Source organism: Argentina anserina, chromosome 4, assembly GCF_933775445.1.
Source record: "Argentina anserina chromosome 4, drPotAnse1.1, whole genome shotgun sequence".
NCBI classification, from domain to species: Eukaryota; Viridiplantae; Streptophyta; class Magnoliopsida; order Rosales; family Rosaceae; genus Argentina; species Argentina anserina.
This window is the reverse complement of record NC_065875.1, coordinates 27,509,673-27,531,755: the sequence shown is the minus strand read 5'-3', so window position 1 is coordinate 27,531,755 and position 22,083 is coordinate 27,509,673. Positions and strand designations below refer to the sequence as shown.

General features: G+C 38.1%; 3 protein-coding genes across 6 annotated transcripts; 1 reads left to right on the top strand and 2 right to left on the bottom strand.

Moving 5' to 3' along the window:
* Positions 1-73: 73 nt before the first annotated feature.
* On the bottom strand, positions 74-3,918 carry LOC126789977 (nucleolin 1-like). Of its 3 annotated transcripts, none has more exons than XM_050516088.1 (18): positions 3,770-3,918; positions 3,607-3,658; positions 3,349-3,527; positions 3,019-3,123; positions 2,850-2,936; positions 2,665-2,769; positions 2,450-2,548; positions 2,265-2,309; positions 2,057-2,179; positions 1,861-1,965; positions 1,684-1,734; positions 1,486-1,571; positions 1,292-1,409; positions 1,116-1,213; positions 928-1,018; positions 762-853; positions 367-674; positions 74-258 (listed from the first exon to the last, which is right to left on the bottom strand). In XM_050516088.1, exons 1-18 carry the CDS (start codon positions 3,800-3,802, stop codon positions 227-229), a joined length of 1,809 nt encoding a protein of 602 aa, XP_050372045.1. In that variant the 5' UTR covers positions 3,803-3,918; the 3' UTR covers positions 74-226. The 3 variants fall into 3 exon arrangements, with proteins under 3 accessions (XP_050372045.1, XP_050372046.1, XP_050372047.1); XM_050516089.1 differs by having other exon boundaries at positions 2,265-2,306; XM_050516090.1 differs by lacking the exon at positions 2,265-2,309.
* Positions 3,919-7,572: 3,654 nt separating this feature from the next.
* On the bottom strand, positions 7,573-10,208 carry LOC126792323 (glutamine synthetase nodule isozyme-like). The gene is made up of 13 exons (XM_050518775.1): positions 10,121-10,208; positions 10,004-10,043; positions 9,800-9,903; positions 9,644-9,692; positions 9,444-9,550; positions 9,167-9,254; positions 8,870-8,998; positions 8,656-8,730; positions 8,494-8,547; positions 8,375-8,412; positions 7,945-8,104; positions 7,764-7,824; positions 7,573-7,667 (listed from the first exon to the last, which is right to left on the bottom strand). Exons 1-13 carry the CDS (start codon positions 10,189-10,191, stop codon positions 7,579-7,581), a joined length of 1,065 nt encoding a protein of 354 aa, XP_050374732.1. The 5' UTR covers positions 10,192-10,208; the 3' UTR covers positions 7,573-7,578.
* A 743-nt stretch (positions 10,209-10,951) lies between these two features.
* On the top strand, positions 10,952-15,353 carry LOC126790347 (4-hydroxybenzoate polyprenyltransferase, mitochondrial-like). Of its 2 annotated transcripts, none has more exons than XM_050516547.1 (9): positions 10,952-10,978; positions 12,171-12,561; positions 12,943-13,078; positions 13,420-13,541; positions 13,778-13,847; positions 13,946-14,095; positions 14,318-14,453; positions 14,601-14,697; positions 14,903-15,353. In XM_050516547.1, exons 2-9 carry the CDS (start codon positions 12,200-12,202, stop codon positions 14,970-14,972), a joined length of 1,143 nt encoding a protein of 380 aa, XP_050372504.1. In that variant the 5' UTR covers positions 10,952-10,978; positions 12,171-12,199; the 3' UTR covers positions 14,973-15,353. The 2 variants fall into 2 exon arrangements, with proteins under 2 accessions (XP_050372504.1, XP_050372505.1); XM_050516548.1 differs by lacking the exon at positions 10,952-10,978 and adding an exon at positions 10,985-11,107 and having other exon boundaries at positions 12,158-12,561.
* Positions 15,354-22,083: the final 6,730 nt, after the last annotated feature.

Genomic DNA, 22,083 nt, shown 5'->3' with positions numbered 1-22,083 from the left:
TCTAGGGAGAAATTGAATGATCTTACCGATCCCGGAAACATAAATCCAAGAATCTATCTAGATGAGATGCTGGTTGGTACAAAATATTTGATAATAGCTGAATTGTCAAAGTACAAAAAAATTCCACTCATAATAAGTCATGTTCAGCATCAACGAAAAAGATAGATACGCATCTAAAAATAAATAAACGCAGAAAATATGCCAGATCTGTCGTCTAGGGAACTGCCTAATCCTCGTCATTGAAGGTGGTCTTTTTCCCTGCAGTAATACAAACGGAACAATGAGAACCTGGAACCTACATTATGAACCACTGAATGACCATACAAAGACTAGAAGAGCACTAAATGAGAGAATAGTCTTATCTACCTGTTCCAGGAGCAGCTAGGCTAGGGCCTCTGCCTCTGCCTCCACGCCTACCACCAGAATCCCTACCACCGCGACGGCCACCACTATCAAAACGGCCACCACGACGGCCACCACTATCGAAACGGCCACCACGACGGCCACCACGAGAATCTCTATCACCAAAGCGAGGATTGGAATTCCTGTCACCAAAATCACCTCTAGGTTTGGCAGGTTGGACAGTCAAATAACAGCCTTTTCCAAGATCACTTTGATCAAGCTCGAGGGCCTTGCTGAGAGCATCAGCATCTGAAAAGTCCATGTAAGCCATCCTGATATTGGTGAAAATAAATATGATTAACATATTGAAAACATAGATATATAACAGTACAGAAATAGATGAACAAAAAGGCACAAACCCCTTGGGGCCGCCAGTTTCATAATCTTTTGGGATGGACACCCGAGTGATCGCTCCACATGAAGCAAAATGGCCTTCCAGGGCACTTCGGATCTGCAATTACCAGGCTCAGTAAAATGGACGCAATACAACAAAACAAAGGTAAAATTAATTAATTCATCAATTACCTCATCCTCCCCATGGCTTGTATCGAATCCTCGTACGAATATTGTCTGAGACTGGCCCTGTTCACCCTTCTGATATGAGTTGCTCTCTTTGCTACATTGAAATTAACCAAAGCAAAATGTGTAAGCAATGCGGGCACATAAAATTATATATTAATAGCACATATCAAGACCTAAGAGTGGAAATTTACCCGCTGTGAGGAGTATAGGTACCCCTTTCAGGCCTTTCACGGGCCATATCAAGTTTTACAGCACGACCCAACAGATCTGAACCATTAAGTTCCACAGCCTGCAAATATAAATATATGTTTTCAGTAATGTGAACAACAAAAAATCTTACAGAAGCAAATCAAGAAATCTGGTCCACCTTTCGTGCTTCTTCTGCAGTAGCAAACTCTACGTGTCCAAATCCTTTGAACCTTCCATCTGGATCAGAGGAGAAACGGACATCAACAACTTGGCCAACATCCTTGAAGAAAGCTTCCCTATATAAATGTTAAGAGTTAGATCAATGACACCAAAACCAAATCAATTGAATTTTTTAAAATAAAGAGTACATACACATCACTTTGTTCAATGTTGAATGATAGATTGCCAACAAACAAAGTTTTAGAAGACGATGTATCGGCAGAAGCAGGAGTTTTAGGCTGCAATATAATTAAAATGGATTAAAAGGGTCGGAGCAACATATCAGGATATACAAATAATCAATATACATGAGAATGCAGATAATTAAAAAAATGAGCAACTGATAATTACAGCTTTCTTTTCTGATGGAGCTTGGGCATCTACCATCTCTACATCTGAGTCCTGTTTAGAGTGAAATATTACTATATGAAATAGATATTACAAATAAAATGGCAAAACTAAGGAACTCCAAATAGCAAGTACAACAAAAATTAGACCACAGTGGAGTAACATAGAAACAAAGTATACCTTTTTCTTTGGGGTCTTTGCCTCTTCCTCTGATTCGTCATCTGAACTGTCCTCATCACTTTCTTCTTCAGAACTACTTTCCTTTTGGGCAGCTTTAGCAGGGACCTTCAAGTAGACCAACCACAAAGAAAACACTATAGTGAAAGGAGATGACGAAAAAAATGAAACTGTTGCACATCCAATAAAATTGACATACCTCTGCCTTCGGTTTGTTAGTTTGTGGCTCATCATCATCTTCATCAGAGTCACTTTCACTTTCACTTTCAGTATCACCCTTGGATGGTTGAGGACTTTTAGCAGCAGGTTTAGCATTCTTTGACTAGAAAGAAACAAACACACTAGTAAGGTAACCAGCAACTAAAGGGGATGAAACGGTATTATTTTGAAGGGGAACCAGAACAAACCTTTTCTTCCTCTGAATCATCAGATGAGTCATCACTGTTTTCCTGCTAACAGGTAATATACATTTTAAGAAGCTTTTTCCTATTCTAGTTTCTTATAGAACTTAACCTATTTACTAGAACCCATAGAGCAATATAAAATATATAAATATAATTTTGAAATACAAGTATCACAAGAGGTTACACACCTCATCATCCGATTCATCTTCAGAGCTGCTGGAATCAGCCTTCTTCGCAGGAGGTGCAACAACCTTCTTCACAGGTGCAGTTACCTTAGCAGGAGTTTCCTAGAGAAACAAGACAAAACTTATCCTATAAAAGACTTGCCTATATAATTCAGGCCAACATATATTCAACAAAAACACATAATAAAAAACCATAAAACTGGAAGACAATAACTAACAGCATCATCCTCATCATCACTAGAATCTGAGGAGCTGGATTCCTCTTTCTTCTTGCCATTCTTAGCTGCAACTTGAGGTAATTTCGTGGCTTTGGATTTAGGAACCTGCAACCACAACATAAACCACATGCTTAAAAACTAGAATGACAATAAGCACGAGACAGGAGAAACTATATTAGACTCACTTCCTCCTCATCTGAAGAATCTGAACTGTCAGAAGACTCGGTTTTCTTAGCAACTGTCCCATTTTTAGCAGTTTTAGCAGCCTGTTTCTAATGACATAAAACAGAACCCAAATTATAAACCGTAAAAGCAACAACAGACAAATCAAGTATAAATGTATTTAATTCTCACTTCATCCTCGTCAGAATCAGATGATTCAGAGCTGCTGGAATCTTCCTTCTTGGAGGCTATAGCCTGCTTTTTAGGAGGAGCTACAGTTTTGGCTTTGGGAGCAGGCTGTAAAAAAAGACATATTTTAGTTCTTCACAATTCCTCATGTATTACAAGCACATATGACATATCAAACGTCGGCAAATGTCGCATTTACTACTCATGGTGACAATATATATAAATACAGAATATATATAAAATAATAATAACTTAAACCCAAAAGACACCAACATGAACAAAACATAATGAATAACTAAAATAAAATAAAATAAAAGAATGAGGTATTCAAACCTTCTCATCCTCGGATGAAGTGGCAGACTCATCTTCACTACTACTAGTCTCCTCCTTCTTCTTCTTTGGCGTCTTCGCTTCGACCTTTGTCTTTTGGATGGCCTGAGCTACGGCCTCGTCTCTCTTCTGCTTCTTCGCACTCACTGCCTTCCCAATTTCATTCTCGGCTTCCCTCTTCCCTGGTATAGAAACAGAGAGTTAAACGCATAAACCCTGAAACTAGAGCAGTAAAAATTACAAGTACAGAAGACAGGATACCTTTCTTGCCGGACTTGGAGACTGGAACAACAGCAGCAGGAGCTGCTTCCACCTGAGAGAAGAGAAAAGAGAGAGAGAGAGAGAGAGAGAGATCAATTAGAAAAACAAAGCCATGAAACCAACATCGACAGAAGAGATTAGTGGTTTGGGGAACGAATCATACTTTGGTGGCTGATTTCTTGCTTGACTTGCCCATTAGAGACGATTAGAGGGGAAAAGAAAAAGTGGAGGCTGCTGCTCTGAAAAACCCTAAGGAAGGGAGGAGGTAGGGTTTAAGAAGAGCGGTGGGAATTATTGGGAACGAGAGTGGAGAGACTCTCCCCTATTTATATAATTTCGCATGCAGCCAGACTCGTGAGAGGCTTTAGGGTTTTGGGCGATGCGAGCGTGTGAGCGTTTTACGCTGTTTGAATCTGCACCGTTCACTCCAAGCCCATCTTCCGACCCGCTCCTACAAGAGTTTGGGCTTTTCTGGTCACAATGGACCCAACAGATACTTGTGTTCTCAACCAGTTCTAACAAAATATCGCTTAAATGCCGCAAAATATAATTTGTGCATGGCGTACATTTTCGCATAGTAAGATTGAGGTTATATGTAACACGTTGGTGCTCTTTTATAACACATATCAGATTGAAGTGCATACTTACAATGTGTTTTTGAAGTAAAGTTTTGAATCCATCATTCACAAAGCACGCGACTAATAGTTTGATTTACTGATAATAAAGACTGTTCTGTTACCACCATAGTAATCACACAACCAACTTCAAGCAGATTTTGACAAACTCTTTTAATCATTTATAAGCCAAATTATAATAGAATAGCTACATCTAACACCTTGCGACAATCACATGGTCGATCGTGAGTAGTGGAATCACAAAAGCCCTTTGTTAGGTGTTTAACCATAATCATTTTGGTAACACAACCAATTCGCCATCCTTCGATAATCCATTTGAAGAAACGGAAATACTATCTCGTAAGTCACTTGTTGATCTCTTTCGAATCTCTAGCTATATCAATTTCAAAGACTTTTGCTAGAGTAAATGTCAACATCTCTAGTAAGTAAATGACAACATTGGTGTGAGGTATTGAGGTTAAAACTAACACACCAAGACAACGTGAATACGTTGGGAATACGATTATATCCTATAACATGATAACCATCCTGCTTTGTTGGGTGGTTATATTAATTCTATGCGTTGAAATTCAAGAGATTTGAATTTGTAGTCACAAATCTTACGCTTGAATATAAATCACTTGTTGGAACATAATAGATCACAATCATAGGAATATGAAAGCAAGAGAAAAAATACCGACACACCATTGTGCAGCTGATAAATCCCTTAGTATAACAGTCACTCCGCTCATACATATATATATATATATATATATTCATTAATACATGATTAAAATTTTGGAATCTAGACCTAGCATGTAATATGGGTAAGATAGTTGTTTATTAACCTAGTGTACAATAATGGAAAATTAAAGAGGAGATTTCTATAGAACAAATTTGGCCTCTTCATACCTGCTCAAGAAGGATGAAAGCCTCCTAAGGTTTTCCTAAAGCCACCAATGTTGGGCAGTATTCTATCTTTTTTTTTTCCTCCAAATTAAAATAAATTCAAGAAGAAAAAGCGACTTCCAAAGTTTGGCCCTTTCAATTTGTTTGTGTACATTTCTAGGTTTGGTTTCTACAAAACATCCGACATGGGTCTTATGCTTATGTTCCGTTGGTGAGTTTCTACCGACTTCATATGTCGGCCCATTTCTCTTTTTCTTTTTTCGCTCGAGGCGGTCATATATACATATATATATATATATATATATATATTTTTTTTTTTTAAGTATAAGAACTTGACCGGTTGACAAATAAACTTTACTTGGACATACATAGCTTTATTATGAACTAATCAATTAACACATATCAAGCCTAATACAAATGAACATAATCTCACCTTATACACCATCACTTGTCGAAAACACGCTTTTTTTAGCTTCAACTTGAAATTTTAGTTTTGTTCATGCCTCAATTACATGGACGGGAACGTGAAACAATACCATTTGCATGGTTGACCTATTTGTAGCCGCAATAAGCTTAACGCTAGTGATGTTTACGTATCGGATTCCATGGTGTCTGGTTCACTTGTCTATGAGCCATAGACTATGGTGGACGAAGATCTAGTTGTGAACAAACTGTTTCGTACACTGTCGCGACATGTTTTTTGGGTACTTCTGTACGTTTATGATTTTATTTTTATTTATGACGTACTACACAATATTGATGTAATAAATTGTATTCGAACATCTCCACATTGACAAACTATGATCGTCATGATTATCCGTTATTATAACAAAATATGTACGTTGATCGATGAATAGGGTGGTGTAAACACATAACTAACACTGAGACTGTCCACAATGATTTATTTGAGAGAGCAGTATTTACAAATTAATAACGGTTTCAGAACAATACATGCACACTCCATAAACATACGATTGATACTAGTGGTAGGAGATGACGGATGGCAAATTATAATTTATTGTGATCCGATAAAAAAAACGTTAAACACTTCAGCCCGATATATTGACAGTTTTAGTGATAAATTAATGTTGCACCGAGTAGATAATATTGAAGACCAAATCTGATTGCTTTGGCATATATGCATCTCAGCTAATGCTAAACACCAAAACCAAAATCAGCACATAAAAGACCATCGGTTTTAGGTCATATGAGCTCATCTCAACCCCATGTCAGTACGTAGTTTATCCCAACAATGCACATTATATATTGACGGTAATTACAATGCAAATTATTAAAAGCAACAATATTGAAGGGTGCTGTTATTGACACACCCTAAATCACCTAAACTATCCTTTTACATTTGTTTTCTTTTCCTTCCCTTTCCTTTCTCTTATCATCCCCAAATCCTAGACTGCCAGGTTTTATTCACGCACCATCATTAATTCATACATATGTATACATCAATAATTTGGGTTGATGAAAACTAATGTAATTGTACTATTCGATTCTTTATGGCCCTTCGAATCAGAAACATGGTTAAAGTGTACAACCTTCTTTTTCTTTTTGAAGCCACAACGTAAGCTTCTATTTCCCTATTTTGTTTCATCTTTTTCAGTCAAGATACAAACTCAATGGCAGCTGATGCAATTGTTGGTTTATATATGGTTTTTCAAGTCCTATCTAATAGAATCGCAACACCAACCGTAACTTTCTATGGTGTGAATCGAATCACCAACCCCCCTTCCTCTCTCTCTCTCTCTCTCTCTCTCTCTCTCTCTCAATACATAGACTTTCTTCATCAAGTTTAATAGAAAAATGAACACAAATATGTATTAAACTATTGATTATGCAAAGTTTCCAGTTTTGATAATTCAAAGTTGTACCCTTGGAACTTGGGGAGTTGGATTTGTAGTGTTTTATATAATCTAGGTTCTTAATTAATCTATTATGTTGGTCTTTTGTCTATGAGACCCTGAAGAACCAAATAGGTTTCAGACGCTCACTGAAGAAAAGCATGAAAACCACCACTAAGAAAGATTGAACAAAACAAAGACGAGGAAGACGAAGAAGAAGAAGAAGACTATTGACTATGGGGATAATGGGAAAAAGAAAAAGGAATTGGAAACAAAAGTAAATGGGTAGTTTAGGTTGTTGTAAATGAGATCAAAATAAAGTAATAAAAATTTGATTTTTTTTTCTAATGAGTAAAGATCCATGTTGTTAGTAATCTGGGATGTGTCAATAACATCACCCATGTTGAATAATAATCATGTCAAACATGATCAGGCTAAAACCTAAATTGCTTTCCCTTATTACATACTTATGGACTAACATCAACCACTAGCTAACTAGAGAAAATAAGGATTGCACAAGTGCACAGACTGAAAGAAAGAAATCCGAGTTGTATAGTTTCTTTCCAACTGCACCCAGTGCAACGTATCGATCTTGTCTACTTGTTAAGAATGGTGGTCTCGGCAATCATCGAAGTAACAAGATAGGGATCCATGTTCGATGCCGGCCTTCTGTCCTCAAAATACCCTGCATTTTCACACATACCATGCTCAGGATTCATATATATTAGGGATCAAGACTATATATCCTAATTAATATGTCAAAATACAAACATATTCGAACCTTTGCCTTCTTTCTCTGTATCCCGACCTACCCGGACCGAGGCTCCCCTATTCGCAACTCCCTGTGATTTCGTTAATATACAAGTTGTCATTAGATCAATGACCCAATAATAAGATCTTCCACGCGCCGACGTGAAAATATAGTTAGCTAAGAATCCTAAGATTAATGTTCAATAATATACCCAGCTAAAAGTGTGGATGTCAGCAGTCTCGCAACGACCAGTCAGTCTCCTCTCGTTGCCTTCTCCATAAGCAGAAATGTGCTCCTTGTGTTTCAATTTCAATTTTTCAATAGCCTTTTTGATCACTTCATATCCGCCATCGTTTCTCATTGACTTGGTACTGATAGTTACAAGTTCAAAGAGTCAGATGGAGTTCGAGAATATTATAAGTGCATCATCAGGGGTTCATCTGCTGTACATGCATGTATAGCATACAACAGGATTTTGTAGGCAAAATGAAGGACCACGTGAAATGCACGATGGGTATGGAGTAAAAATTTCAGTAGAAATTTGTTATATGCATAGCATACAGTTGCGTACAATAGATTTTTCCCATCATAAGCACAAAGTTGCATTCAAATTTTGACATAAACTTTTAGCAAGAAGCTACCTGTAGTTACAGTGAGCACCAGCACCGTTCCACTCACCCTGATTTCAAAAGGGAAACCATGTAAAAAATAGTAACAGTTGAACAACAAGAATAAACATTAATTAGGGATGTGAACAAACCGGGATTGGTTTAGGGTCCAAAGAAAGAACAACTCCTGCCATTTCTGTGATTCTCTGGTTAAGAATAGGGAAAAATAAGATGAACAAAATGATTAACTTTCATGAACCATAAGTCAATGTGGATACATATATATTACTGCTAGCTAGTGATTTTTGTGATACCTCAAGGATGTATCGAGCAGCCCATATTTGATCACCAGCAGCAATACCAACTGTAGGACCAACTTGAAATTCCCACTGTTCCAAATTCAGCAATAGAATGCATAAATTGTTCAGACGATTAGATCAAAGAACATCACAGTGTCTGAAGACTTATAGCTTAGCTCCACAATACTCCATTAAATGAAGAGTAAGTATACGCATTTGAATTATATACCTGGCCTGGCATAACCTCAGCATTGATGCCACTGATATTAATTCCAGCATAGAGGCAGGCCTTATAATGAGCATCGACTATATCACGGCCAAAGGACTTGTCTGCTCCTGCACCACAGTAGTAAGGCCCCTACAAGAACAAATACCAACTGTGTAATCACTATCATGTATATAATTTCTTCAACCGAGCCATATATAGTTGTCCAATATTAATTCCCTTCCAGGCCAATCCAAACTCCTAAACTCAAAAATTAATTAAGAAAAAAATCCATTCTTAATGTAGCACCAGAGCTCATACCTGAGGAGCAGGAAAGCCACCAACGGGCCACCCAAGGGGCCAATTTGTGTCCTTCTGAAGAAGAGTGTACTCCTGCTCAATTCCAAACCTAAATAAAAGATCGATCATCCAAACTAAAATCAATATATGGGCACTATAAGCGAACAACAAAGTAATATAGTTTCAAAATTCCTGTACTATGTAATTATATTTTTGACGATGTTTCATAAAGCATCAACGTACTCCTATATATATATATATATGATACTAGATAGTATTTAGGGTAAATGGAGGGTACCAAGGCTCTTCGGCGGCAACGTCGGGGTGACTGAATATCTTAGCAGCTGGTGCTCTTTTGTTGGTCGGGATCGGCTCTCCCGCCGGTGTATAGGCATCGCATATCACCTATTTCAACCACGAAGTACAACATTAACCGGGTACCGCACCGGAAAATATTAACAATCACGGCGTAGTACGTGGTTGTCGATCACCACTTACCAGGATATTGTCGCCTCTTCTGAACGGGTCCTTGAAAATAGCCCGGGGACTGATCCAGTAGTTAAAGGTCAAAATCAGTAAAAATAGAGGATCATGCAGATTAAAGATGCATGGCGTGATTCATAATCTAACACGATGATCGAGTAAAATACATACTATAAAATCACTTCACTATCCTCTCCCGGAGCTTGCTTTGTGCTCGAGCCGTCGTAGTTCCACTTTGGCAGCTTTGCCGGGTCCGTCACCGGCCCGGGAAGAGTCTGAAAATCACAACAAAAAACAACCAGAATGAGGATACTAGTACCTCGGCACGTGATAGCTAGATACATGATGCACTAAAACGAAAGCCTACGTACGTACTCTTGCTTTGCTTCTCATGTCCAAACCAGAACCACCAATCCTGTAAACAGAAACAAGTTACAAATCGTATTATTGACTAATAATAAGTCGGCAACGATTGATACAGCTACGACGTACCATACGTATTCGGCAGTGATTTTTTTGGTGGATTCCGAGAGGTTGATGAGATCAGAGATAAGAGACGACATATCGCAGGTGATAGCAAGAAAACCAGAGAGGAAATGAGAGAGTTGAGTTTTGTTTGGGGAGTATGATTGGCTATATATATACACATAGCAAGTTCGAATCTCCAATTGGAAAGGAAACAAATACACCGATAAAGGAGAAAGCCCCGAGGATATACATTGTAACTAGGTCATCAACATAGCGGAATCCCCGAGATACTCTGGAAATATGGCTGGGCCATATATTCTCTTTAATTTTAATTCTTTAATTTGATTCTACAGCTCATAGGTGAATCTTCTATCTAATTTATCCTGGTAATTATACATGTTTCCCTGTACAGTAATACAATAACTTCCTTTTGTGGTTGCATGAAAAATGGCTCAACAGAATTAGCGATATTTCGATTTTATTGCCATATACAAAGTGGAACAAAGATCACATATTATTTACTTAATAATTTAAAAATGTACGTACGTACAGAACGTTATGATAGCGATATAGGAGCCCTGAAGGTAGCTCAGAATTGTGAAGACTTGAAAATTGAAAAGGTTGACGCCGTAATAGCCGCCAATACCAGTCACTACGATTAGGTTCAGACTATTTCAATGGTAAAGAAGAATAGGTTGAAAAGCGTCTCGGGCCATTATTGGGCAATCCAAGAGGGCCGGCCCAACCCCAATCAAGGAAAGTACACCGACTCGTTTATGGGCCTTGCCCCATTTGAGTCTCTCTGGTTTCCCCAAAATAGCTCAAAAGCCCTAAACCTCTGGAGTCATCTCACCATTCTGCAGCAACACCCAATCGCCTCAGGTATCTGGGGTTTTAGCTTTTCGTATGAATCTCTGTTTTGATTCTTCAATTCATGAAAGTGAAATTCAAGTTTAACTTGAATCTCGTTTCGTTTTTTGGGTATTGAAATTCGCTGGTACTGTGATTCAGGTAATTACTGTTTAATTTATCTGGTTATATATGTTTTTTACCATCGAAAGTTTCAAGCTTTACTTGTTCTCTTCTGTTATTTCTACATCTTCAGATTATGAAGGGTTACTTATCTGCGTAAGAATGATACCAAGTTACTGACCTCTGAAAAACGATTTGAACTGACCAAAAAAATTAAACAAATCGATTAAACTTGGTGGTGGGTGATGTTAGTTGTTAAATGTGTAATCTTCTTGCTGCATTTGTGTTAGAATGAGAGAATAGCCATTAGTGTGTTTAGTTTGTTTGTTTATGTTTTCACTGTGAAAAGAGTTTTCTTTTGAGATTCATCACTTGGTTTCGGTTCGTGTAATGCATTTATCGAAGAATACTAACCACCAACAACAGGGTTTCCCTTGACATTACTGAAAGTCATCACAATGTTGTGTCTCATTTGTGCCTTGGGCTCCTGGATTTTACCTATGCTAGGGCATGCTTGGATAGTCTAGTTTCAGTTAGATCATTACTGGTCACCTCATTTTTAAGAATGATATAGCTATTCATGTCGTCCTTCTCTAGTACACTATATTTAAAATAATTAGGCAAGAGATAGGAGCTTTAAAGTTCTGATACAATGAGAATTAATAATTACTTGGTTGAATTGAAATTTACAGTTTGATAGTCACACAGTATTCTCAGTTTTGGTGCTTTTGTTGGCTTTTCTTTGTGTTCATGTCCATCAGGAAGTGGAGAGCTAATTGGTTTTTGTCATTTTGGTTGCTTATTGTTTTAATTGCACACATAAATCATACCGAGTATCAATAAAATTTGTACTTGATTTTTATTGCATGATTTTTTATGGTTTTATTTTTTCTCAATAATTTATGCAGTTCATCTCTGTGGCTTTTTTCTGTGCTCAGTAAAATCTGGCAGCACATGAAGGACTAATGGAGCAATATATACATCTCCATCTCAAAATTATATCTAATGTAATAGTTGGAACAGACCCTGTTCTCAGTAAATTTGAGGCCGCTGCAAAGTGCGGCACTCTAACCTAGTTTTGAAAAATAGTTGGGTTGTCCAGGTCTCTGAGTGCTTGACAAGAGTATTGCAATGACGCCGTTTCGGGTGCTGTCTCGTGCTTCGCGTAGGCTTCCGATGCCTTCACTCTCTCGCTCCCATATCTCTGCAGTCTCTACCTATCACACAATCACCAAACCAAACCCTAATACAGAAGCTCCTTTGATTCCAATCAATCTCAGGCACCGTTGGATTCCTAGATATCTCGATTCTGATCTCAGGCTCATAAAGCACCTATCGAACTCGACTTCTTCTAACAAGGACGACAGCGATTACCAGAAACCCAAAGCTTATTGGATCGACGCTTATTTGCCCAAACTGGCCCGCCCTTATGCTAAGCTGGCTCGCCTCGACAAGCCCATAGGCACCTGGTTGCTTGCTTGGCCTTGTATGTGGTAAGCAATGCTTCAATTTCACATAGTTGAACTGTAAAGGATGTTTTTTTTACTGCATAGTTAGTTTGGTGGAGTGAAAGCAATTTGGGTTAGTTGAGTAAAACTAAGGCAGTTATTTTTTTTACTGCATTGCTTGAACTTGTTTGTAGTAAGTGATAAGTAATCTATTTTAGTATCATATGGCTTAGCAGCTTTTCTGTTTTACCGCATTGTTTGTTTGATTGGAGTGATAGCGATTTGGTTTACTAGAATAGAAAAGTAAGACAACTTTTTACTACATCACTCGTTCAAAGGTAGCGATTTGGCTTGGTTGAACTAAAAAAGTGAGGAACTAATTATTGAAATTAATGAAGTGAGATACATGCTTGATTGTTTGTGCAGGTCAATAACATTGGCAGCGAGTCCTGGACACATTCCTGATTTTAAGATGTTGACACTATTTGGATGTGGGGCTTTGCTTTTAAGGGGTGCTGGATGTACGGTAAATGATCTCCTTGATCGGGATATTGACACCATGGTAATAATCATCGACCATGCATTTCTGTTGAGTTTGATGACCCTTTTATGCTGGTGACCGGTCACTTGTGCTGAAGTACATTATCGATTTTCTGCTTAGACATGGTGGTGTGCATATGAAAATGTTAGAGTTTTGAATGGCAGGGATCAACTGAGAGTTGCTCTGTTTTTTCAAAATAAAATGCTTAACACCTGGGTAATATTAAATGAAATGGCTGATAATTGATATGGAAATTGAAGATGAGGAAATTTTCCGAGTTTAAAAGTTGAAACTTTTTTTTCCTTGCTTCTGTAGACATATACAAGTTCCTAAATTTTCCTGATCAAAGAGCTGTAATTTAGGTGGAACGTACAAAGTCGCGGCCAGTAGCGAGTGGTCTTTTGACACCTTTTGAAGGATTGTGTTTTCTTGGATTTCAATTGCTTTTGGGTCTTGGGATTCTTCTCCAACTGAATAATTATAGGTTAGTGCCCTTTGAGTTGCCATTGTTGGGTTCTCATACCGTTAGAGGCATTTACGGCTTCTGTTGAGGATGAAAGCTCTAAAATCATGTACTAAATTTCCTTAAAAACAATGCCTGGGGCTTTTGATATTTGTTCTACATACTTTTCAAATTCCTCACTTTGAGTCCTTAATTCTGGATAAGTCACCAGTGAGTCCGAACATATGAAGAGTGGGATATTGTATTCATATTGACAGCTGTGTTCTGGGGGCTTCGTCTTTGTTGCTAGTTTTCTCCTATCCACTCATGAAAAGGTTTACATTCTGGGTAAGTAATTTGATTTTATGTTTTACCTGAAGTAGACAATGGACTACTTTTCTTAAAATTTACCAAGTGATTGATAAATGGTACGATACTTTCGGCAGCCTCAAGCATTCCTAGGTTTGACTTTTAACTGGGGAGCTTTGTTAGGATGGGCTGCAGTGAAAGGGAGCATTGATCCAGCTATAGTACTTCCATTGTACATATCCGGAGTATTTTGGACACTTGTATATGATACGATATATGCACATCAGGTACCAGAAATATGTAATGAATATATGCACTATTGTTTTCTTTCCCCTCTTCTATATTATATAAAAAAATAAAATGGCTTTAGCTTCTGAACAAGTTTCCAGAATATGGAAATACCTATGAAGATGAGTATAATTTTTCTGGTAGTTAGATATGTGTAGGAGCAACTAACTTTCCAGTGCAGTCTAATCAAAAAGAGTTGTTTTTTATTTCAATGTTTGCAGGATAAAGAAGATGATCTGAAGGTTGGTGTCAAATCTACCGCTTTGAGGTTTGGTGATTCAACCAAGGAGTGGATTGCTGAGTTTGGAATCTTGTGCATCAGTAGTCTTGCCCTTAGTGGATATAATGCCGAAATTGGTTGTGCCATCTTGTCTTTCGTTTCATTTCTATTTCCTCTTATTTCTAATATATCGAAGGTTTTTTTATAGTTACTTTTATTGGAACTTCAACCTACTTTTCCTTCTTCTTTCTGCTCCCACACCGAAACTGTTATCCATGGAACAGGCTGGCCATATTATGCACTTTTGGCGGCTGCATCTGGACAATTAGCTTGGCAGATATGGACAGTTGACCTTTCATCCAGGCTTGATTGCAATAGAAAGTATGTATTGTAACTAGATATCAATTTAATTTGCTAAGTTAAAAGGTGGGGATGTGTGCGTTTTACTTTTGATGGTTTCTGATAGTGTATTGTGCAACAGTTTTTCTGTCTCTGAAATGATAATATTATTGGGGAGAATTATTGACTTGTTAGATCATTTAACACTATAACCGTGGCTTATCATTCTCCCTTGTCTTGGTTATAGGTTTGTGTCGAACAAGTGGTTTGGTGCAATTATTTGCAGTGGAATCCTACTGGGAAGACTTTCATCATAGCGGCAAGGGTTACTGTTAGAAACTTAGAACACATGTCCTTTTTTTGTATCTCCAACTGCATGTCATCATCTATTGCTTGGACTGTGACAGTCAATAGGGTTTGGCCAAAATTCAGGATATTTTGTTGAATTTTTACGCCACCGAGGTTGCAGAGCGATTGCTAATCATCAGAATTTGAAGTGCAAGGTGACATACAAATCATCTTCGGTCAACTTGTGAACAACTGAGAGACATAAAACTAATGTATATTCAAAGTGGAGTACTAGACCCTATCTTGTGGATTTTGAAACTAAATGTATCAATGTGGTACTGTTTTCCATTGTTGTAATATCATTGGTTTAGTGGTTGAGGATATTGTTGTAAGATCGTGTTGATTATAAGGTTTTTCTCTCTTCTGATATAACACATTTTGTGAACGAAAAATGCAATACATGTCTGGTAGAATGCATGTACTGGTGGAATCAAAGTCTGCTGCGCAAGCAATGGATGATCATCATGACTCAGTTTAGTTTGTATTTGGATTTGAACCGGGATCAGTACTTTCAACAGCTACTGCTACTCGGACAAATTAACTAGCAGGCATAGCTAGCCCTCCAAGTTTTCGGATAGTTCGACAACCTCACATCACTCAAGAGAAAGTTCGATCGAGGATCATGCTGGAGACGATGACTCCCATTTGTTTCGCTTCCAAATTAAGTGGGCTCACAATAAGTTCCACTTCGATCTTCTGTTTAGAATTAGACGTAATTAATTAATCAACGAGACCTCGAGGCTACGGAGGAGAAGATAATTGAATATAAGTCCACTATTACGTGGAACGACGACTCCCTCTGCGAGCTAGGTTGAAGCTACGTGACTTATATCAAGTTTTCAACAAGTTGATCGATGCCGCATATATGGGAGCAGTTTTGCTATGCCTATGCATCGCCGACCTCTAAGACTAAAAGGTCATCTGCGTACGACTGGAAGTTGAGAAACATTTTTCCGGCGGACCAACAGCGAGACTATGTCAGCGATCAGGAACTCCAAGATCAAGCGACAACGTGCCAGAGCCTAGTGCATGTACGTACATCCTGATAGAGATGCCGGGCTTGTTAATTACATGCATGGAGACGATTTCGGATAGCTTGTTCATCCTCTAAAACTGTCCTGATTTATGTTTTGTAAACCTTTCAAGGTCTGATCATCATTTTCACAGTAATTCTCTGAATTGGAATGTCCTGCTTCACCTTATATGGGATTGCAAAGGATATTATTCATAATTTCATAGACTGTTTCCTGCGGAATTCCCCATTCCAATTCTTACATTGCCGCGCGGCTGTTTCGACATCAGAAATTCCACGGCTGCTAAGTTCGACCTCTCCACATATCTACATATAATCCATTGATTGATCAATCAATAAAGAAACGAAGGTAGTCTTAAGTGTGTGTAAGGGATTGAAGTGAAGCCTTGCTGCTTCTTAATGTGGTTTTTGGATTCAATGAAGAGATACTTACGAGATGCAATCAACAGGACAAGCCTGTATAGCCTGTTGAATTTTGTGTTCAGCACTGTCCGACAACTCTGGCTCTTCCATACACAGATTCAATTGGAAAAGTCTTTTCAGCACATAACGCACATTTCAAGCAACCTGTACACTTGACTTCATCCACGAAAACTGCTCGTTCTCCGGTCTCTGAACCATACCACGACGAGGAAAGAGGCTTCCCTGAGTAACCTTGGAGCTCTGCAATTTTTGAGTGCTCCTGCATATGTAATTAGTTGATCATAGGTTAAAAGATACAGAAAGATTACAAGCATGCAGTAGGTAATGGCTAAGCAACTGTACGTGATGATATGGACCTTATCATAAGCGTGGCGCTGATTAGGATCAGAGAGAAGAGCATATGCTTCATTGAGAATGATGGCCATGTCGTGGCCTGCTGCGCCAGCGATGTCGGGGTGACACTTCTTCTGGAGTGTCCGGTATGCTCTTCTTATTTCAGAATGATCCGAAGAGCTATCGATGCCCATAAGATCGTATAGATCAAATTCTGTGATGTCAGATCCGCTAGATGAAGAAGCTCTTGCCCTGCATCTCCATCTTGTAACCTTGATGGTCTTACTACCCCAGGAAGAAGTTTTTGGGCTAGTTGTTCTTGATACAACTGTAGAACGGTAATCTGAAAACCAATAAGAGAATGCAGACACGTGTACAAATAAATCTAATTTATTGAATATCAAGCGCGGGGTTACAATTTTTAGGAACTCCTCTGATTCTATCTCCGTATATGACTTGGCTCAAGGGTGACGTGCACTTGATCTTGAGAATTTGAGTTTGATTTGGATTTGGATTTGACGAAGAACGAGCGATTTGGCCGCTTGATGATTCTTCGTGGACTTGAGGTTGGATTTGGATTTGATGAAGAACGAGCGATTTGGCCGCTTGATGATTCTTCGTGGATTTTATGATCTTCGTGGACTTGAGGTTGGATTTGGATTTGATGAAGAACGAGCGATTTGGCCGCTTGATGATTCTTCGTGGACTTGAGGTTGGATTTGGATTTGGATTTGATAAAGAACGAGCGATTGAGCCGCTTGATGATTCTTTGTGGACTTGAGGTTGGATTTGGATTTGATGAAGAACGAGCGATTTGGCCGCTTGATGATTCTTCGTGGATTTGAGAGACTTCGGGACTTGTCGAGAGTGATCTTGCTGAAGTGATTTCTTCTTCTTCTTCTCTAGTCTCCAAATCCTCCTCTCTTCATGTTGAAGGGCTATTTATAGTGTCAAAGTTTATATTTTATAGAATATTTTAATGACACTTAAAATAATAAATTTCTTTAATTGTATAATTAAATCAATATGTATTTTCCGATTAATTCAAAATTAGTTATTTTCATAACTAAATTAAACAGAAAATAGTTGATTTAATTATAGTTGTTAAAGAATTTATTAATTTAATTAAATGTCCGATTACCATTTCGAATCGTTAATAACATTCAATTTTCGATTTAAGTCGGAATCACGTAGCTTTGATTACGATCATCCGTTTATGTGCTGACACGAGTTTTATTTAGATCTGCACCAACTTTGTTGACTTTTGGCCACGTGTGCAATTTTGTTGGGCTCTTGGTCGATTTAATTATTTAACGAAGATAATTTACTTCATTAAATTTCATGTGTCTACAACAACCATCCAAGCAGAACAGGTGGGGGAGGGAACATGGAGAGGAAGACATGCTATTCCTGTTGCTGCTACTGGCGGAGGCATGTCTTCTTCGTATCCTAGTGTTAGGTTAGCTTGCAAATTGTAGCTAGATAAGAATAGGTAGAGATCAAAGAAGAAGATGGAGGAGATTAAGATTAATGACAGAGAGGCATAAAAGTGAAGACGAGGAAATAGGAGGACCAAGAAAGTTCAGACATGCAATATGCAGCAATTCAGACTTGAAATATTCTCGCCGATATTCATAAGCAACGAAAAAAGGATCTCAGAAAGTTCTTGTTTGGTACTCTGAGTCTGACTTTTGGTTCAGGTCTAACTGTGTGATGAACGTTGGACTGAGGCTTCGATAGTGGCTGGGCTTACAGTCTTTCAAAGGAGGAAACCTTGAGTCCCTTGTTCCTTGCAATGTCAGCGTGAACCCAGCGCAGACTATTTCTAAGTGTTTGGGCCTAAAATAATATTCTGGTATTATCTAGACTATTCAGGCTCGTGGACCGGTTATTTAGGGAAAATATATCACAGAGCAAGATTACCTGCCGTATTGGAATAGATTTAGGGGACTAACGCGGTATAGAATCTGAGTTGAATAAGGAAAGTGAATCTAAATCAACTAGGAGGTTCTTAAGACTTGATTCGCAAGAAAAAAAAAATTTGTGTTCTCTATATAAAGAGGTCGAATGTGTAGAATAATACACGCAACGTCAAACAAACTATCGCGCAACCGCATAGTCAAATCTCTACACGGAGTAAAAGTCCGATTCACTTCGACAACCAAGTCTCCCATCGGAGCGGAGCTACCCAGATGTACGCCTCGCGCTGCATGTAGCAAACAAGTCCGATTAACCTCGGCAATAAGAGTCAAGTCCATCGAATCGCTAGCCTTTCTTCTAGCAAACACAAAAGCCTGCACTAGTCAGCAATTTCCTTACAGTGAGAAAGTCCTGCTATCAACGACGCATTATAAGCTTTGCTTTTCCCCAAGCGGTCTAAAGTAAGATCGGTCATCTACTGGAGGTGGAGTGAAAGGTACCTAGCAACTCCGGTTGTGTATAGGTCATTCGAACTTCAGCGGTTTATCAGTAACTGCGGAGCAATCGTTTAAGACGAAGACAGTACGTGAGCGCAATTATCGTCAAACAAAACAAGAGTTGTACCTAACTCAAAGGTACTGACACGCCGGAAACAACAGAGAACGAAGGTTAGAACCGTCTAGGGTTCAATACCGAAACTTGCTGATTGTTCTCTGAGAAATATCTTTTTTCCCAGCTCGAACACCTGGTTTACCAGTAACTACAACACTAGTAGTCTTGTCTGCAAAGTTAGTCAGGGTGACCACTCCGACCAGTGTTTCTGTGTCAATAGCAGATGAAGCGTTTATCATGTAGTCGAAAACTAATCATGAAAGTTGATAAAATCACCCTGTATTTCCTGAGTTTCTCTATGGGAGGACAAGAAAAACAAGACTGTTTGTAAAGAGATGAGCGGAGAATATCCCCAGGTACCTCATCTTTGCTGCATTGGCACAAAACATAGTAGACTCTGGAATCACCTTCACAAAGCTTCTCATCATCACATCACAGCATTTTTAGGTTGCGCACAGATTAGAATCTGATACTTTTACTGATGCTTATTATTAGCGCGCAGTAAAAAGAAGATGCTTATTAGTGGCACACGGTAAAAAGAAAATGCTTATAATGTTTCATTCCAAATTGCACTTTTTCTGTTATTACTATTAAATAATTTGTTAGCCCTACTAACACTTAGTTTTTTTTTTTTAATAATGAATAACTTTATTAGGCACCAGCCAAATCTATGTCAGCGAGGAGCAAGTTCCACTACAAGAAAGTGAAGAAACAAACTCATTATTACCTATAAAACTACGAATGAAAAACAAACCAAAGTTCAAACAAATCTTGTAGGAAATAAAGAAAGCAATAACCTACAATTTAGGAAAAGGACTTGAAGTTTCGATCTCAGCCTTAGCCCCAATAGTGTACCATGGTAATAATCAATAACCTAGACCCAATCCAAAATCCGGCCCGTAAAGCATCCTCAAAATTTTCTTTTACCATTAGTAAGAGTGTTAAAAGGAGACAAGTTAATCTACAACATCTCTATCAATTAAGTAAATAGTGCTTATAATACTATGAATCATTACAGGATGGGGTGAAGCGATAGTGCTTAAATAGAAAAGGATAAAAGAGATCCAATTTATCAGTTATTGAGTACGTATGTCGTCTTCTCTTTACGTCTTCAACATCTCTGTCAATTTTCCCAACAAGGTCGACCGAGTAACTCAATGCAGATCACGAGATTGAAGAAAAGGATGCCTTTGGAATGTCTTGGAGACAGAGAGAAGAAGTACGTAGAGCCATGGAGGTAAAAGATAGGTGGCAGCTATCCTTTGCGAGGGTCATTTTTGTTTTATTTTTTTGGGTTTGTTTTTAATGATCGGGCAAGTTCTTAATCAATGATTTAATGTATTTACTTTCTTTACTGTAGATCAATTAAGATATTTCACATCAATAATAATTATAACTAAATATTTGAGTCTTCCAATTCTGACTGTTGAGCATTATCTATATTGTTCTACTTGTTTTTATTACATGTGTATTAAGCAAGAATGGAGAAACATTGTTATAGATTTCATTGTTCTCAATATTTTTTGGTGGTCTAAATTGAGCCTCTTGTTTTCTTTCTTTCCTAAGGTCAGTCGGAGTACGTGGGAATAAGTCTCTTTGCTTCTAGCGAATCATATTGTGGTCCTTTATTAGCTTCTAAATTCTAATCATAAGTTAACAATGCATGTAACGGATCGATAGTCTCAAATTTCCGGGCATGACGATTGGAGTAGTGATCGAGTTCCCAGCAGATCAATAGAGCTTGTTAGGAAAATGTTATGATTTCCCAGTTGTTCTAGGATGAGTCAGGTGCATGGCACGAGCTAGTTTGCTGTTAAGAGTGTTTGTTAATAGTTAATTATGTTTAAGTTAGTAACCAGTAGTAGAGCGCCACGTATCCGGAGTGGTTAGCCATCTTATGTAGCTGTAGAACAGCCATTTCGGGTTATCTATGAAAATTATATTATTTTGATTTCCTTCCCCCCTCTCTCAGATGTTCTCCTCTTCCTTCTTTTACTAGGGGTTTTACCCTAATAAGTGGTATCAGAGCCTAGCCGATCATGGTGAAGCTTAAGGGCCAGTCTAAACCACCATCGCCACCGCGCCGGGATCTGGATACTCCAGAGGTCTCGGGTGAATTGGCTCATCTCGAAATCGAGCTGCAAGCTCATCGCGATGAAACAAGCGCTCGCTGATAGGAGCACTTTGTGCGACGTTTTTAATATGTTTTTACCTCAATTTGTACTTTGCTTAGCCCTTATTATTGTACTATTGAGTCATTGAGTCGTAGTAAGAGTCTTGAGCGGTATTGGATGCATTTTTGTGCTTACATGAGTTAAAACGCATAATTGGTTTAGAGTCCTAGTTTGACTAAGAATCCTTGTTAGGTTTTGAAACTAATTATATCTTACTTATGATTTTATTTTCTTATTTTCAGATTGGATTGAAGAGATAATTAAAGAAAAAAAAGATGGAGCCAAGTCATGCAACAATTAAATAGAAGATGATCATTAAAGGCATAAAACATGGCATGTTTTAGGGAATAAAACATGACATGTTTTAGGGATTAAATCATGACATGTTTTAGGGAATAAAACTTTCCATGTTTTAGGGAATAAAACTTTCCATGTTTTAGGGAATAAAACTTTCCATGTTTTATGGATTAAAGCATGGCATGTTTTAGGGAATAAAACTTTCCATGTTTTAGGGATTAAAGCATGACATGTTTATAGGAAGAAAGAAGCAATTTCAAACCCTCCATCTTTTCTCTATATATACAT

What these genes read in the sequence shown, in the direction of transcription:
- LOC126789977 (XM_050516088.1), bottom strand. Translation starts at nt 3,802, where the DNA reads ATGGGCAAGTCAAGCAAGAAATCAGCCACCAAA. An exon ending in CTGATTCTGACGAGGATGAA is followed by an intron (nt 2,937 to 3,018) that starts GTGAGAATTAAA and finishes TTATGTCATTAG; the next exon opens with AAACAGGCTGCTAAAACTGC. An exon ending in CTAACAAACCGAAGGCAGAG is followed by an intron (nt 1,966 to 2,056) that starts GTATGTCAATTT and finishes GTCTACTTGAAG; the next exon opens with GTCCCTGCTAAAGCTGCCCA.
- LOC126792323 (XM_050518775.1), bottom strand. Translation starts at nt 10,191, where the DNA reads ATGTCGTCTCTTATCTCTGATCTCATCAACCTCTCGGAATCCACCAAA. An exon ending in TGGACCCTAAACCAATCCCG is followed by an intron (nt 8,413 to 8,493) that starts GTTTGTTCACAT and finishes TTTTGAAATCAG; the next exon opens with GGTGAGTGGAACGGTGCTGG. An exon ending in ACATCCACACTTTTAGCTGG is followed by an intron (nt 7,825 to 7,944) that starts GTATATTATTGA and finishes ACGAAATCACAG; the next exon opens with GGAGTTGCGAATAGGGGAGC.
- LOC126790347 (XM_050516547.1), top strand. Translation starts at nt 12,200, where the DNA reads ATGACGCCGTTTCGGGTGCTGTCTCGTGCTTCGCGTAGGCTTCCGATG. An exon ending in ATACGATATATGCACATCAG is followed by an intron (nt 14,096 to 14,317) that starts GTACCAGAAATA and finishes CAATGTTTGCAG; the next exon opens with GATAAAGAAGATGATCTGAA. An exon ending in AGGCTTGATTGCAATAGAAA is followed by an intron (nt 14,698 to 14,902) that starts GTATGTATTGTA and finishes TCTTGGTTATAG; the next exon opens with GTTTGTGTCGAACAAGTGGT.